Source organism: Trachurus japonicus, chromosome 17, assembly GCF_045865225.1.
Source record: "Trachurus japonicus isolate A0001 chromosome 17, Traja_1.0".
In the NCBI taxonomy this organism is placed as follows: domain Eukaryota; kingdom Metazoa; phylum Chordata; class Actinopteri; order Carangiformes; family Carangidae; genus Trachurus; species Trachurus japonicus.
This window is the reverse complement of record NC_140923.1, coordinates 1344613-1358647: the sequence shown is the minus strand read 5'-3', so window position 1 is coordinate 1358647 and position 14035 is coordinate 1344613. Positions and strand designations below refer to the sequence as shown.

General features: G+C 39.3%; 1 protein-coding gene across 1 annotated transcript; it reads right to left on the bottom strand.

Annotated features, from left to right (window-relative positions):
* Positions 1 to 6407: 6407 nt before the first annotated feature.
* Positions 6408 to 10660, bottom strand: LOC146969679 (galactose-specific lectin nattectin-like). The gene is made up of 5 exons (XM_085804607.1): positions 10577 to 10660; positions 10366 to 10500; positions 9026 to 9137; positions 6730 to 6845; positions 6408 to 6589 (listed from the first exon to the last, which is right to left on the bottom strand). Exons 1-4 carry the CDS (start codon positions 10613 to 10615, stop codon positions 6748 to 6750), a joined length of 384 nt encoding a protein of 127 aa, XP_085660733.1. The 5' UTR covers positions 10616 to 10660; the 3' UTR covers positions 6408 to 6589; positions 6730 to 6747.
* Between the last annotated feature and the right edge of the window lie 3375 nt (positions 10661 to 14035).

Below are 14035 nucleotides of genomic sequence, written 5' to 3'. Positions count from 1 at the left end.
CTTTTTCCACGGCTCTCAGACTGGAACAAAGAGGTCCTGTGTTCACGTCCAAACATCGTCTGAACAACTCATTCATTTTCTGTCTGGGGGTGGGGGAGGGGGGGGGTGGAGCTCCGCCTGGTGGACGTGGGAGGAACAGGAAGCTCCACCCACAGCTCACAGAGACTGGAACATGTTGGTTGATCCACAGAGTGAATGATGTCACTGCACTGCAAAAACTCTACATCTTTCCAAGAATATTTGTCTTATTTCTTGTCAAAATGTCTCATTTCTAGTCAAAACTAATCTCTTTCCACTTAAAATAAGACTCATCACCTAAAAATTTACTTGTTTTTAGATCATTTTCACTTGTTTCAAACTAATTTTCACTTGAAATAAGTAGAAAAATCTGCCAGTGAAAGCAAGTTTTTTGTGCTTGTAATAAGGAAGAAAAACTTGCTCCACTATCAGATTTTTCTACTTATTTAAAGTGGAAAATCTGCTTGAAAGAAGTAAAAAGTGTCTAAAAACAAGCTGCTTTTTAATTGTGATGAGTCTTATTTTAAGTAGAATGAGATTTATTTTGACTAGAAACGATATTTTGACTAGAAATAAGACAAATATTCTTGGTAAGATATTGAATTTTTGCAGTGTGCTCCTCTGCTTTAAAGCAGAAGTAAGTGATATATTTGTGTTAAAGCAGAACAATGCAAGTCGGCCGGAAATAGCTCACTCCTTCGTTGGTTTCTCTTTTTTTCCCTCTCCGGAGCTCCCCCACAGTTCTGGGAGGCACATGTCACTGTCGTAAAAAAAAAAAAAAAACTCGCCGCCGCCACCTCCTCCACCCCCCCTACACGTGCTTATGTTTACTGCTGTTTGCTAAGCCCTGCTAACACCGAGCTAACGCTAACACGGAGGAGCTAACGCTAATACAGCCACACATAGGCACAAAGACACAGACATACACACACAGGAATAAAGGTTCCAAAACGCGAAGGTGTGTGTGTGTGTGTCATGATGTATTACATTATCTTATAAAAGACCCATGGTGTGTGTGTCTGTGTTAGCATTAGCTCCCCGTTAGCCACAAGCTGAACTTCATCAGTAAACATTTCATGTTTCCATGGTTTCCTCCGACTTTCCGAACTCAAACCAATCACGATTCGTGACATGCATGACGTCATCTGCGTTCTTATCTCGTACTGCCGTAAGGCAGTTTCTCGCGATACTTCTATCCATTGACGAGATTTGTAACACCGAGACGGACGACTGATCTTGCAAGTGCGGTTTTCAGCCAGTGGGGGGGGTGAGCGCATTGGCCTAGACCCCATTCACCTCATAACAGGTCACTCAACCATCACAGTGACTCTGAGCCACAATAATTACAGCCCAAATCCTGCATAGTTCCGCTTTAATATAAGTCTTAAATAGTTATATCTTCCGACAGCAATCACTTACATAGAATGTTTGGACTGAAACACGGGTCTGTCAGTCACTCTGCTCTGCTCTGAGCCCAGGAGAAAACATTTATCGTATCCTACAGTTTTTATCCAATGAGGAGAGAGAACGGCATGCAGGGCTGTGTGTGCAGCCAAGGGACGCCGTGAATGTGGCGACGTAGCGACGAGGACTGTTATGGTGCGTTCAAGGAAACTCGTATTTTTCCGACCTGTGAAGTGGTACCAGTTCGATCTGGTACGAGTTCACCGGTCGGAAGTTACGAGTGGCCGTTATAGTGACTTTCACAGGTAAAACAGGTCGGAAAAACACGAGTGGGTTGCCTGGAGCGCTACAAAGTCGTAAGTTGTGACTTGAAGCTGTAATTTACGATTTCAAAAACCTGCCTGGAACGCAGCATTAGCCAAAACCACCGGACCACTTACTTCTGCTTTAACATGAATATTTATTCTCCTGTGAATGTTGATGTGATAATAAACCAAGGTGCTCCTCATTACAGCGCCTGGAAACCACATGTTGTTGTTCTACATGTTTTTTTTCTCAACTTTATTTAAAGTTGTAGCACACTGCAAAAACTCAAAATCTTTCCAAGAATATTTGTCTTATTTCTTGTAAAAAATGTCTCATTTCTAGTCAAAACTAAACTCTATAAGACTCATCTCCTAAAAATGAACTTGTTTTCAGATCATTTTCATTTGTTTCAAACTAATTGTCACTTGAAATAAGTAGAAAAATCTGCCAGTGAAAGTAAGTTTTTTGTGCTTGTAATAAGGAAGAAAAACTTGCTCCACTATCAGATGTTTCTACTTATTCCAAGTGAAAATCTGCTTGAAAGAAGTAAAAAGTGTCTAAAAACAAGCTGCTTTTAATATGATGAGTCTTATTTTAAGTAGAATGAGATTGTTTTGACTAGAAATTAGACATTTTGACTAGAAATAAGACAAATATTCTTGGAAGGATTTTGAGTTTTTGCAGTGCAATAACAACATTTCAGTCTTTCCAGTATTTTCAGTATTTTTTTCAATATTTTTATTTGGCACAACACACATGATATTAGTAGACAGAGCAGAAAAGAAGGGAAGCAGATGTGTGAAGCGCCAGGTCTCCCAAGAAGCTATTTAAAGCTACGTATTACATATTCATACATATGTCAAATCATGATAGAAAACAAGACAAAACACACATCACAGAATACACATAGACAATGAGACAATACATAGTACCAAACAAAACATTACATACAATCACAAGACAGATCAATAACTCAAAATAGACAAAGGCATCAAACAGACATACCCAGATTATGATGATAAATATGAGTTAAGAAGTTGCACCTTTAACCTTTTCTTGAAGACTGAGCTTGTTCTGTGTTGTTGTTCTACGTGCTGACATCATCAGAGCTGTTCCTGGTGTGTTCAGGATTCACAGTTTAGTCGGAGCACTGCAAAAACTCAACATCTTTCCAAGAATATTTGTCTTCTTTCTTGTCAAAATGTCTCATTTCTAGTCAAAACTAATCTCTTTCCACTTAAAATAAGACTCATCAGCTAAAAATGAACTTGTTTTTAGATCATTTTCACTTGTTCCAAACAAATTTTTACTTAAAATAAGTAGAAAAATCTAAGTAGAAAGTTTTTTGTGCTTGTAATAATAAAGAAAAACTTGCTCCACTATCAGATTTTTTCTACTTATTTCAAGTAAAAATCTGCTTGAAAGAAGTAAAAAGTGTCTAAAAACAAGCTACTTTTAATATGATGAGTCTTATTTTAAGTAGAATGAGATTTGTTTTGACTAGAAATAAGACAAATATTCTTGGTGAGATTGTGAGTTTTTGCAGTGAGCCAGAGGTTCCTCAGGTCAAAGATTTCCCATCAGCCATCATTTATCAAATGTTCCATAAACTCCTGTAGAGGACGTTTGGTGTCGGTTCCTGTTTCAGAGTTTGAACGTCCACAGCATAGCAACGACTCGTCTCCAAGGTGTTCAACGGTCCGACCACCAGAGGGAGACACAGTCCACCTGACTGACACTGACAGCTGCAGAGTATCACAGGTATATGTACAGTATGAAAAAATGCTTTGAGTATTTACTGTACGAGTATCTCACTAGAGTATTTGGGTTCAAGCTACTTCACACGTCCTCTCTTTCTACTTTTTGTTTTAAATTTTTATAATGTTTATGTTTTGTGTTTTCAACTGTATATTTGATACTGTTGGACCCCAGGAAGAATAGCTGTGGCTTTGCTTCAGCTAATGGGGATCTTAATAAACAAATAAACAAATACATTTATGAGCTCTTGCAAACACTACACAGAAGAAGAATATTAAACTATTGGCCTCTTTGATATTAGAACTAGTCCTTAGATAGAGAAATGTCCTGTTTTGCTGTTGTATTCTGACTGTGGATATCATTTATGATTTTTCCAAACATCAATCTATGTCAGGTTCCCAGATTCTGCCTGTTCTGAGAGGCTGAACCAACAAACCATTCACAACCCCGGAGCTCACTGAGCCTGCTAACCATCTGAACTTGGGGCTGATTTGGGCCTTGAAATGTTTCTAGTCTTAGTTTCTTTGTTAGACACCTGTGATTTTATTTAATTATTATTATTATTATTTATTGCTGTGTGTGTGGAGCTGGATGTATAACGCTAATAATTGTATCTAATGTTAAACAAAGTGCTTATTTGATTCAGAAAGGTTTAGTCTGTATAATGACTCAGGTGAAAGAAGACATTCATGCTCAGTTCTGTGTTGTTTTCATTTCCCTGTTTGTATCAACGGCTACGTTCACACCGCACGTCTTAATGCTCAATTCCGATTTTTTACATAGGATGCAGCTTTTAACATGTGTCCTATCTATCTATCTATCTATCTATCTATCTATCTATCTATCTATACCCCTCTCTATTTTTTAACCCCTCTGTCTCCTTTCTTTCTTTCTTTCTTTCTTTCTTTCTTTCTTTCTTTCTTTCTTTCTTTCTTTCTTTCTTCTACTCCTTCATTTGTATTTTACGTAACTTTTTCTATCCTTCCCTCTCTATCCATCCATCCATCCATCCATCTACCTCTTTCTATCTATCATCCCCCTCTCTCTTTTTCTTCTTTCTTTCTTTCTTTCTTTCTTTCTTTCACTCCATTTCTGTCTTTTTACTTCTTTGTTAGTTTGATTGTTTCTTTCTTTCTTTCTCTTCCTTTTCTCTTCCTTTGTTTTTACTCCATTTCTTTCTTTCTTTCTTTCTTTCTTTCTTTCTTTCTTTCTTTCTTTCTTTCTTTCTTTCTTTCTTTCTTTCTTTCACTCCATTTCTGTCTTTTTACTTCTTTGTTTGTTTGTTTGTTTCTTTCTTTCTACTCCTTTTCTCTTCCTTTGTTTTTACTCCATTTCTTTCTTTCTTTCTTTCTTTCTTTCTTTCTTTCTTTCTTTCTTTCTTTCTTTCTTTCTTTCACTCCATTTTTGTCTTTTTACTTCTTTGTTTGTTTGATTCTTTCTTTCTTTCTTTCTTTCTGTCCTTTCCTTTTTTCTCTCTTGTTTCAATCTTTCTTTCTTTCTTTCTTTCAACAATTTCTTCAGCTCATTCAGCATTGCTTTCAGCATTCACACCATTTCCATTCTTGGAAATGTTTTTTCTAGTTATTATTATTATTATTTATTGCTGTGTGTGTGGAGCTGGATGTATAACGCTAATAATTGTATCTAATGTTAAACAAAGTGCTTATTTGATTCAGAAAGGTTTAGTCTGTATAATGACTCAGGTGAAAGAAGACATTCATGCTCAGTTCTGTGTTGTTTTCATCTCCCTGTTTGTATCAACGGCTACGTTCACACCGCAGGTCTTAATGCTCAGTTCCGATTTATTGCTCAAATCCGATTTTTTGTTTGGCTGTTCACATCACGTCTTTAAATGTGGCCTGTCTATGGATCGCTGTGTGAACAGTGTGAGTCTGATGTGATGCAGTCTGCCTGCCTGGCTCATCATCTGACAGCTCAGTGAGACTACGGCCGATGGCCTTTATTTCTACATCCCTCAGTTTATTTTTACACATTAGCGACCAAGCTCATCGTTCATTAGTTCATCTTCCTCTTCCTCACGTAGCCTACTGTTCTCCTCGCTGCGCTGTCGGACCTGCATGGGTCTCTGTCACCGCTGTTATTTGAGGTAATCCCGTATCAAATCGGTCATTGATAAGTGTGCGTGTCATCCCCCGACTCTCCCAACAGAAATCCCGCCCCCCCCTCTCAGAAATATGCACCTGTGGCACATTTTTTGTTTTTCAATCAACTTTATTTGTCATTCATTTACAAAACAGTGCAGCGCGGGTCAGAATGACGTCAAAGTTGCATTTAGTTTAGTTTAGTTTAGTTTATTTAGATCCCCATTAGCTTTAGCCACGCAGCAGCAGCAGCTATTCTTCCTGGGGTCTTTTCATCATAATAAATGACAAATACAAACCATTAACACACAACACATTAATACATAAAACAGAAAATACATACAGAAAACACATACTCAATACAAAAACAAAACATCCAAGACAAACACTTAACATATGTTACCCGCTGCTACATTGAATCACTACACAGCAAGAATACCAGGACCCAATTTACAAATAGGCTACTAATGGTCAAAATTGCGAGCAAAATAATAATCTCTTAGTTTCATTTTAAAACTAACCATGTTTCTTTGTTGTATAACATAATTCGGCATTAAATGCGACCTGGCTGTTCAGATTGCGGTCGCATTCAAAAAAAGTCAGATACGTATCCGATTCAGTACCACATTTAAAAGTGGCCTGAATCTGATTTGAAAAAGTCAGATTCAATGCGACTTGAGCTGTTCACACGGTCAAGAGCAAATCAGATATGGGTCACATATGAGCCAACAAATCAGATTCAGGTCACTTGTAGCTGCGGTGTGAACGTAGCCAACGTGTATGCAATGACAGTAAATGGACATGACTACTGCTTGATGCTCTGTCTGTTTATTTCAAAAGTTGTTGGATTCAGCAGAAATACAGTTTATACTGAAGGATCAAAATCCAACACTCCACCACCACCGAGGAACAAAGAACTAGAAGCAATGAAATGATGAGAAGAAAGAGAAAGAGGACAAGACCAGGTCAAATCTCTGACCTGCCTGTAGTTATAGACTGATCTTATCCCTGATGTCCCCTGACAACATGACACAGACTGCACTGTGATTAGTTGTGATGAACTCATTTGATCATAAATTCATGTCTGTGTGTGTGTGTGTGTGTGTGTGTGTGTGTGTGTGTGAGTTCACACTGCTGTCACTGAAGTCTGATGTGATGATCAGTCAGTACTGATGCTCACAGACACTGTCGGTCCCAAAGTTTTGGCACAGACGAAAGGAAATTTATGGGAGCATGGCCGATCGTTCCAGAACGGACCTGTAAGAAGAAGAGAGAGATTATTCACAGTAAATGTTTCTAATAAGAGACATTCACATGTTCCCAAACATCACTCAGTTGTTAGGACATCTAAGTTTAGATCATTAATCTTCTTTTTAAAGGATCTATTAGCAAAAGATGCATTTTCCCAGGATTCATTTGCTGTGCTGTCATGGAGATGCAGCCATGAGAGAGCTGTTGACAAAGGGTCTGGTGTGTTCATCAGCCCACATGTGCAGGGTCGAGTGGGCTGGAGCCATCATGTAGACGATGTAGGGAACGACGGGAGGAGAATTCGGACACTAGACGGTAATTTTCTGGACGTGGTTGCATCAGCTGATGCTCCAGGTGTTAGCGTGTTAGCGTGTTAGCTGTTAGCCTACTGCTGTGACGGAAGCAGACGCGTCGAGAATCATGTAAACAAACCATGGATGTATGAAACAAACCGGACACATAAAAATAAAATAATAAAAACCAGACCCTTGTGGGAACATTTGAGGATGTGATTCTGTGTGGTTGTGTTACTCGGACAATAAACTGTTGAAATATCAGAAGTTTGGTTTGGTCGACTACTGTTGTGTGTCCCGACTGTGAGCTGTAACGGCTCTGTGGCTATTAGCTTAGCTCGTTAGCTCGTATTTACTACATATTCTACTACAGTTTCTTTATTAGATTGATTTAATGCTGCCTGTTAATGTTGGGATGCTGCTACCCAACTCCTGCTCCTCGGGCGAGGCAAATGGAGCGAAGGCAAATACGTCTGAGGAGTTTTTTTGGTAAATTGCCTAAATAAATCGTAGCTAACATGCTAGTTAGCTTGCTCTTCTTCTCTGGCAAAACACGACCGCATTGCATTGTGGGATACGGGAGTAGAAAGTAGTGTACATCGCTTGTTCACTCAATGTTGTGGTGCATTGTGGGTGTTTTGTCGTCCACTACATAGTGGATGAAATTAATCGCGGAGAATTCGAACAACACTACGAAATGTTAAACACACTATATAGTTAGTGAACTACATCCGTGATAGGGGGAGATTTACAACACAGCCAGAGACAGAGACAGAGAGAGCTGTGGACCAACAGTCAGCCTACTGTGCATCATGTGTTTGGACTGAACCTGGACAGAACCCATGCTGACACAGGGACAACATCAGACTCAGGTGGTGCACACCTGCAGATGCCTGTTGGCATCCACCTGGACATCAAACATGACTGATCCCTGATAGGCTAGTGACAAACTGTCAAAAAGGGCTTTAGTTTTTGAGATACCCCTACCGGAGGTAGAACAAAATCTAACAATGTTTTTCCTCATCTCCAAGGTCTCCCATATATGAAATGGATTCTTAGGTTCAAATATTTTACTGCAAACATTGTTAAATTGATACATATTGTCATACACCCCAAACTTGAAAAAGAACAAAAATACAGGCTGGCCGTATGGGAGTTAAGACATATACACTCATGTAGATTAATAACACAAGCTCTGACAGCTTTGAAACTTGACATAATTGTGGCCAGGAAGTTCCTTTACCTATTACTGGATTCTGCACAACTCCATCTTTCAAACAATGACAATCCCTGGCTGAGCAACTACAAAGTAAATGAGAATATTCTGCATAGATATTCTTTTTTTGTATGTCCGCTTATTTAAGGCAAGTGTTTATAGGTCTCTATATGTCACACACATCAAGATATTCACATCCAGTTTTTTCTAATAGGTAAAGGAACTTCCTGGCCACAATTATGTCAAGTTTCAAAGCTGTCAGAGCTTGTGTTATTAATCTACATGAGTTTATATGGCTTAACTCCCATACGGCCAGGCTGTATTTTTGTTCTTTTTTAAGTTTGGGGTGTATGACAATATGTATCAATTTAACAATGTTTGCAGTAAAATATTTGAACCTAAGAATCCATTTCATATATGGGAGACCTTGGAGATGAGGAAAAACATTGTTAGGTTTTGTTCTACCTCCGGTAGGGGTATCTCAATTTTTGGGGGGTATTGTCACTGGACTATGAACAGGGCAGAGCCAGCAGTCATTATTATCACACACACTCTGTATGAACTTACTGGTTGTTCTTAACACATGTTATGATCTGTCCATTGTTACAAGGCTCCAGAAACCAAGTTCCCTTCAGAGAACACAAATCACCAGTAAAAGGTCAAGAAATCATAAATACCATTGTGATTAGTCTCCACACAGTGTTCTGAAAGTCTATAGTTGTCGGGCTGCCCTTTAAGCCAGTCTGTGTAGTCAAACTCTGAGCCATCAGTCCACATCCATCTGGACTCCTGGAAGAGAAAGCACAGGTTATCTACCTCTTTAAGCACAGGGCACAGGGGCCGTATTCCTAAAGATTCTTAGTGCAAAGAGTTGCTCCTAGTGGCCAAATTCTAAGAAAATTCTTAGAATCATGATGTTTTCTTAGAATTTCCCCGAAAAGTTAAGAGTAGATCCCAGTAAAGATAAAAGCTATTCCTAAAGAATCCTAGCTCTTAAGAGAGCTCCTAAGGTGGGATCTGTTAAGAGTAGGGAAGAGGACTTTTAAGTGGCTTAGGAGTTCCCTAAGCAGAGGACAAAATGGTGGACAGAAGAGGCAGGAGAGATATTCTCCAAACACTGGATGACAGTGAATTAGTGAAACGCTACAGATTGTTCCTGTTCCTCTGTCCAGTTGGGTTTCCTTGTTCTTTTCTTCTCCATTGCTGTTCACTGGTTTGTGGTAGATTTCAAAGCCAACCAGCACTGTTTCTTATAGGCCGGTCAGCAATCACAGACACTGATGAAAGCTGAGCCATTTTACCCTCGTTAATACCAAATTGAGTTGGAAAGTTGAAAGTGCAAAAATGACCAGCATGGTAATTAATATAAGTAAATAAATCTAAGTTTCACTATGTGAATACTGTGCAAGTTTTCACACATTTTGTAGGATAATTTTAAAGTATAGCTTACTATTCATTTAACAGATATTTTCTTTTATGTGAAATAATTTTTTACAATTACACAGTCTTCATAAGATTGGATTTTATGGTTAAATTTATCGATTTGAGGGTCCATCCGTTGCCCATTATCACCAAAAGTATATTTTTTATCTAGCTTTTTTTTTATTTTTTGGGCATTTTGGCCTTTAATTGACAGAACAGTTGAGAGAGAGACAGGAAATGGGAGGCAGAAAGACATGCAGGATAGGACTGCTCCACAAGGGATTCGAACCGGGGCCACCTGCAGTGAGGACTATAGCCTCAACACATGGGGCGGGTGCTCTTTATCTAACTTTTAGGATCAACCAATCACAGCGTTTGAAATGATGACTCATACCTAGCAACAGGGGTCAACCACACCTCCTCACTAAGATAGGAGTTTCTGTCCACTCCTTGCTCAGAGTTCTCTGAGAGTGTTGTGGAATCACTCCTAAGCTAAAACTCCTTGCTAGGAATCTGTAGGTTAAGTTAGGAGCTCTGAGAGGATTCTTAGAATCTTTAGGAATACGGGCTGATCCTCTGTGTTTAAATGTCTCACCTTTACACCGTCATGGGCTCCAATCCAGGAACGTGTATCAGAGCCACTCTTTCTCCGAATCAGGTCCCTGACAAACGTGTATTCCTTGGCGCTGTGGATGGAGACTAAGTTCCCACCAAGACTGATGCAGGTGAGCTGATGACCAAGATAATGAAATGAGAGAAATACAACCTGGGTCTGAACAGCAAACACCATCATATTGTTCTAATACCTCTGCATCAGCAAAATCCTTGACATCGGCTCGGTACATGAAACAGCGAGAGCCAAACACAGTCCAACCAGGAGGACAGTCAGGACCTGGAACACAGTTACATAGTTAGATAAGTATGGTAGATTAAAATAAATCTCATTTAGGTAGAGGAAGGCTAACAACTCTCATTAGTAGTTGTCAGAGCACCTGTAAAGTAGAGTGATAGATGGTAGTTAGTAGTTAATGTTAGTGGTTACTTGTCCTGTAAAGTAGAGTGATAGGTGGTAGTTAGTAGTTAATGTTAGTTACTTGTCCTGTAAAGTAGAGTGATAGGTGGTAGTTAGTAGTTAATGTTAGTGGTTACTTGTCCCAGTGCACTTGGACTTAGTCCACTTTACATGGCTGGGAGTAACTGCTGTGTGTCTGTTGTGTCTCTTCGGGAAACCCGATTAGTTAACATCATTGAGCACATGACAAAAACAATGTAAACATACAAGTGATGAATAATATGAACAGAAACTTCTGCCATGTAGCAATATTGTAAATCCACCCAAAAAAGCAGCTACAGACCTGGTAGGCCGACATTGACTTGTTTGGAGGTGGACGTCTGAGAACACAGAGAGCAGATTGATAATATCAGTGTCAACAGTTCCTCTGTAAAGGGCTGAGACTCCTTTCTTCAGGAGAAGCAACAGGATCAGTTTCAGTGCTTTTCTCAATGTAGAGGAGAGTGGGGTAATGTGAGACACCCCCTATATCTAGGAAACGGAACACATTTATGGTCATGTGACCATTATGTTTTCAAGCCCCTTCCATTCCCCCATGGTCATGAAGGAGAGGAACTCATGATGCTGTGGAAAGCATGTTTTTTTCACAAAAATATGATTTTTGCATGTAAAAGTAAATTTTCTTGGTGACAACTTAATCAACTGTTGTGCCAAAGCAAATTGATTCAGGTAGAAAAACTTCTATGATACATGATGATGAACTACCAACACATAAAACCATCTGATGATGCTGGCTGAAAATTAGCCTGAATTTCTAAGAGAGGTCGTTTTTTCTAAAATGGGGGTGTTGGGGTAAAGTGAGACAAATGCTGCGGGGTAAAGTGAGACCATGGATGTATTATAATAAATCCATGAGTGAGACTGTGAGCACCACACACAAAGATTTACACTAGAATCTCATCCCCCAAGTCAGAAATCTTGTGTGATCAAGTAGCCACACTGCTTTGTTATGCTATATATGTGCTCTCAGTCAGCTCGCTTCTTTATGTCACATTCCACTTTGTCGACTCCCCCCACACACAAGAGACTTTTGATCGAAATGGTCACATTGTCGGGGCCTACAACCTGACCCCCAGACTATCTAACTGGTTCTATCTGTCATTTGAATGTTAATTAAAACATTTTGTGTTGTATTTGATTTTGTTCTTGAGTCACTTTGTGTTGAGAAAACAAAAGTGCTTAATTGACCAATCCCCATGATTCTGCTACTAGTCCGACATTAGTTATGGGATGTGTGGTTGTCAAGCTGCTGTCAGGACTCTAGCTGTTACAACATGTGTTGTTATGGTAGTTTCAGAGTGGAAAAAGTAAGTGGATCAGTTTACCCCCTTGATTTCTCTGGTTTGTCTCAGTTTACCCCTGAGCTGGGGTAAACTGAGACACAAGACCACTTTTTTTTGAACAATCATATTTTCACTGCCCTTCGTCCTGAATACATTCTGATAATTTCCATTGCTAGGCAACATCCTGAATTAATGGGAAATGTGTAAATTTTACTGATAAATCATTTTAGCTCGCTTAGAGGGGAGCAAATGTAAAAAGTGTCTCACTTTACCCCACTCTCCCCTAATTAATGTAAATGAATCTGGTTTAGGAGCTGATTTATGGAGATGAGCAGTTGTGCGATGCTACTTTTGCATTCAGGCACCATTAATGTAGGGCTAACGGAAAAAGAATATGGAAATATGAATCATTTGTCAATGGTCATGTTTGCATTTCATTTTCAGTGAAATATAATTTCAATTTTTTTCTGGAGTCTGGACCAAACATGCATATTGTAGAAGTACCAGACATTTAAAACACAATGATGTGGGTCATAACTACTGCTCAAAAGATCACCGGCTGCACTCTCCCCACTTTGGATGACCTTTATGGCTCCCACTGTCTCACAAAAGCAAAAAAAAAAAAAAAAAATCCTCAAAGACACAACACACCCAGGTCACTGTCTTTTGAGAACAAACAGATTACAAAACAGCTTTAACCACAAAGCACTAGCTGTGGGTGTTTGGTGCTATATGAGAATGTGGGAATAGAAGGCGCAATAGGTAATGGATAGTATTGTATGTTTCTTTTTGTGTGTGTTTTATGTGTTTTAATGTTTGTTTTATATATATATATAAATTTGCACTGCAGGAGACAAATTTCAATTCCTAGTTGTGGAAATGACAATGACAATAAAGTATCTGTCTATCTCTGGTGCGACAGCTCCTTTGATTCAGATATTATACGTTGCCACATTGTGATTTCATTCCATGGACCCACCACTGGTGCTACATGGATCCTGCTACAACACCAGGATGTGGCAGGATGAAGGACGGCCCGGCCGGGGGTTGAACCCAGTCTCCCGGGTAAGAGTCATGCGCGCTGATGATTCAATGGTCAGCACCAATGACCTCAACTACATTAAACCAATGCAAAAGTTATTAGAGCTCAAGTAAAAGTGTGGTCACATATCCATGTATTAATGTGAGGGAAGACATGGTCGACTCAGAATCCTGCTGTCTTCAACTTTAGAAAAGAAGAAACTCAAAAGTTACACCAAACTCAAAACCTTCAGATTTTTAATTCTGTGAGTGGTTTTCTCACCTCGCTGTTCACTACACATGCAACTGGAAGTAAAGTCAGGGTCATGTTTGTTTTCATTAACTGGGGATCAGAGAGTTTTACTCACAGCTCCTTCAAACAGTCCAGCAGTGAAACAGAGGAGGAAGACCACCTGGAAATGTGACGCCATCTGTGGAAAGACAAAACAAGCTGACTGTGCAGTCTTCTGCAGCAGTGTAGTGACCTCAGTGATTGTGAGTCCGAATGATTTAAGAGAACAATTTATTTATTATTATGTATGGATTTCAGTTGATAGGTGGTAAACCACCAAATGTTCACTTACCTGTAGTGGTACTGTATCTGACACAGGAGGAGGAACAAACAAACAGGTTGTTGAGAGGTGAATAGTCATCCTCCCCTACTCCTTTTATACCTGGTCAGGCAAACAGCATTCCATCCTGCACCAGGAAAATAAAAATAAAATATATTTAACAGACCATTTCTTCCTTTTCTCACAATGAGTCTCTGTAAGTCATATTCATCTGATATCTAGGATTCCTCAACGGAATCACTTCAGATTTGTACACCAAGATGAACTGATCAGAGTTTGGAAGTCAAAGGTCAATGCCTGGCAATTTAATCTGAAGAT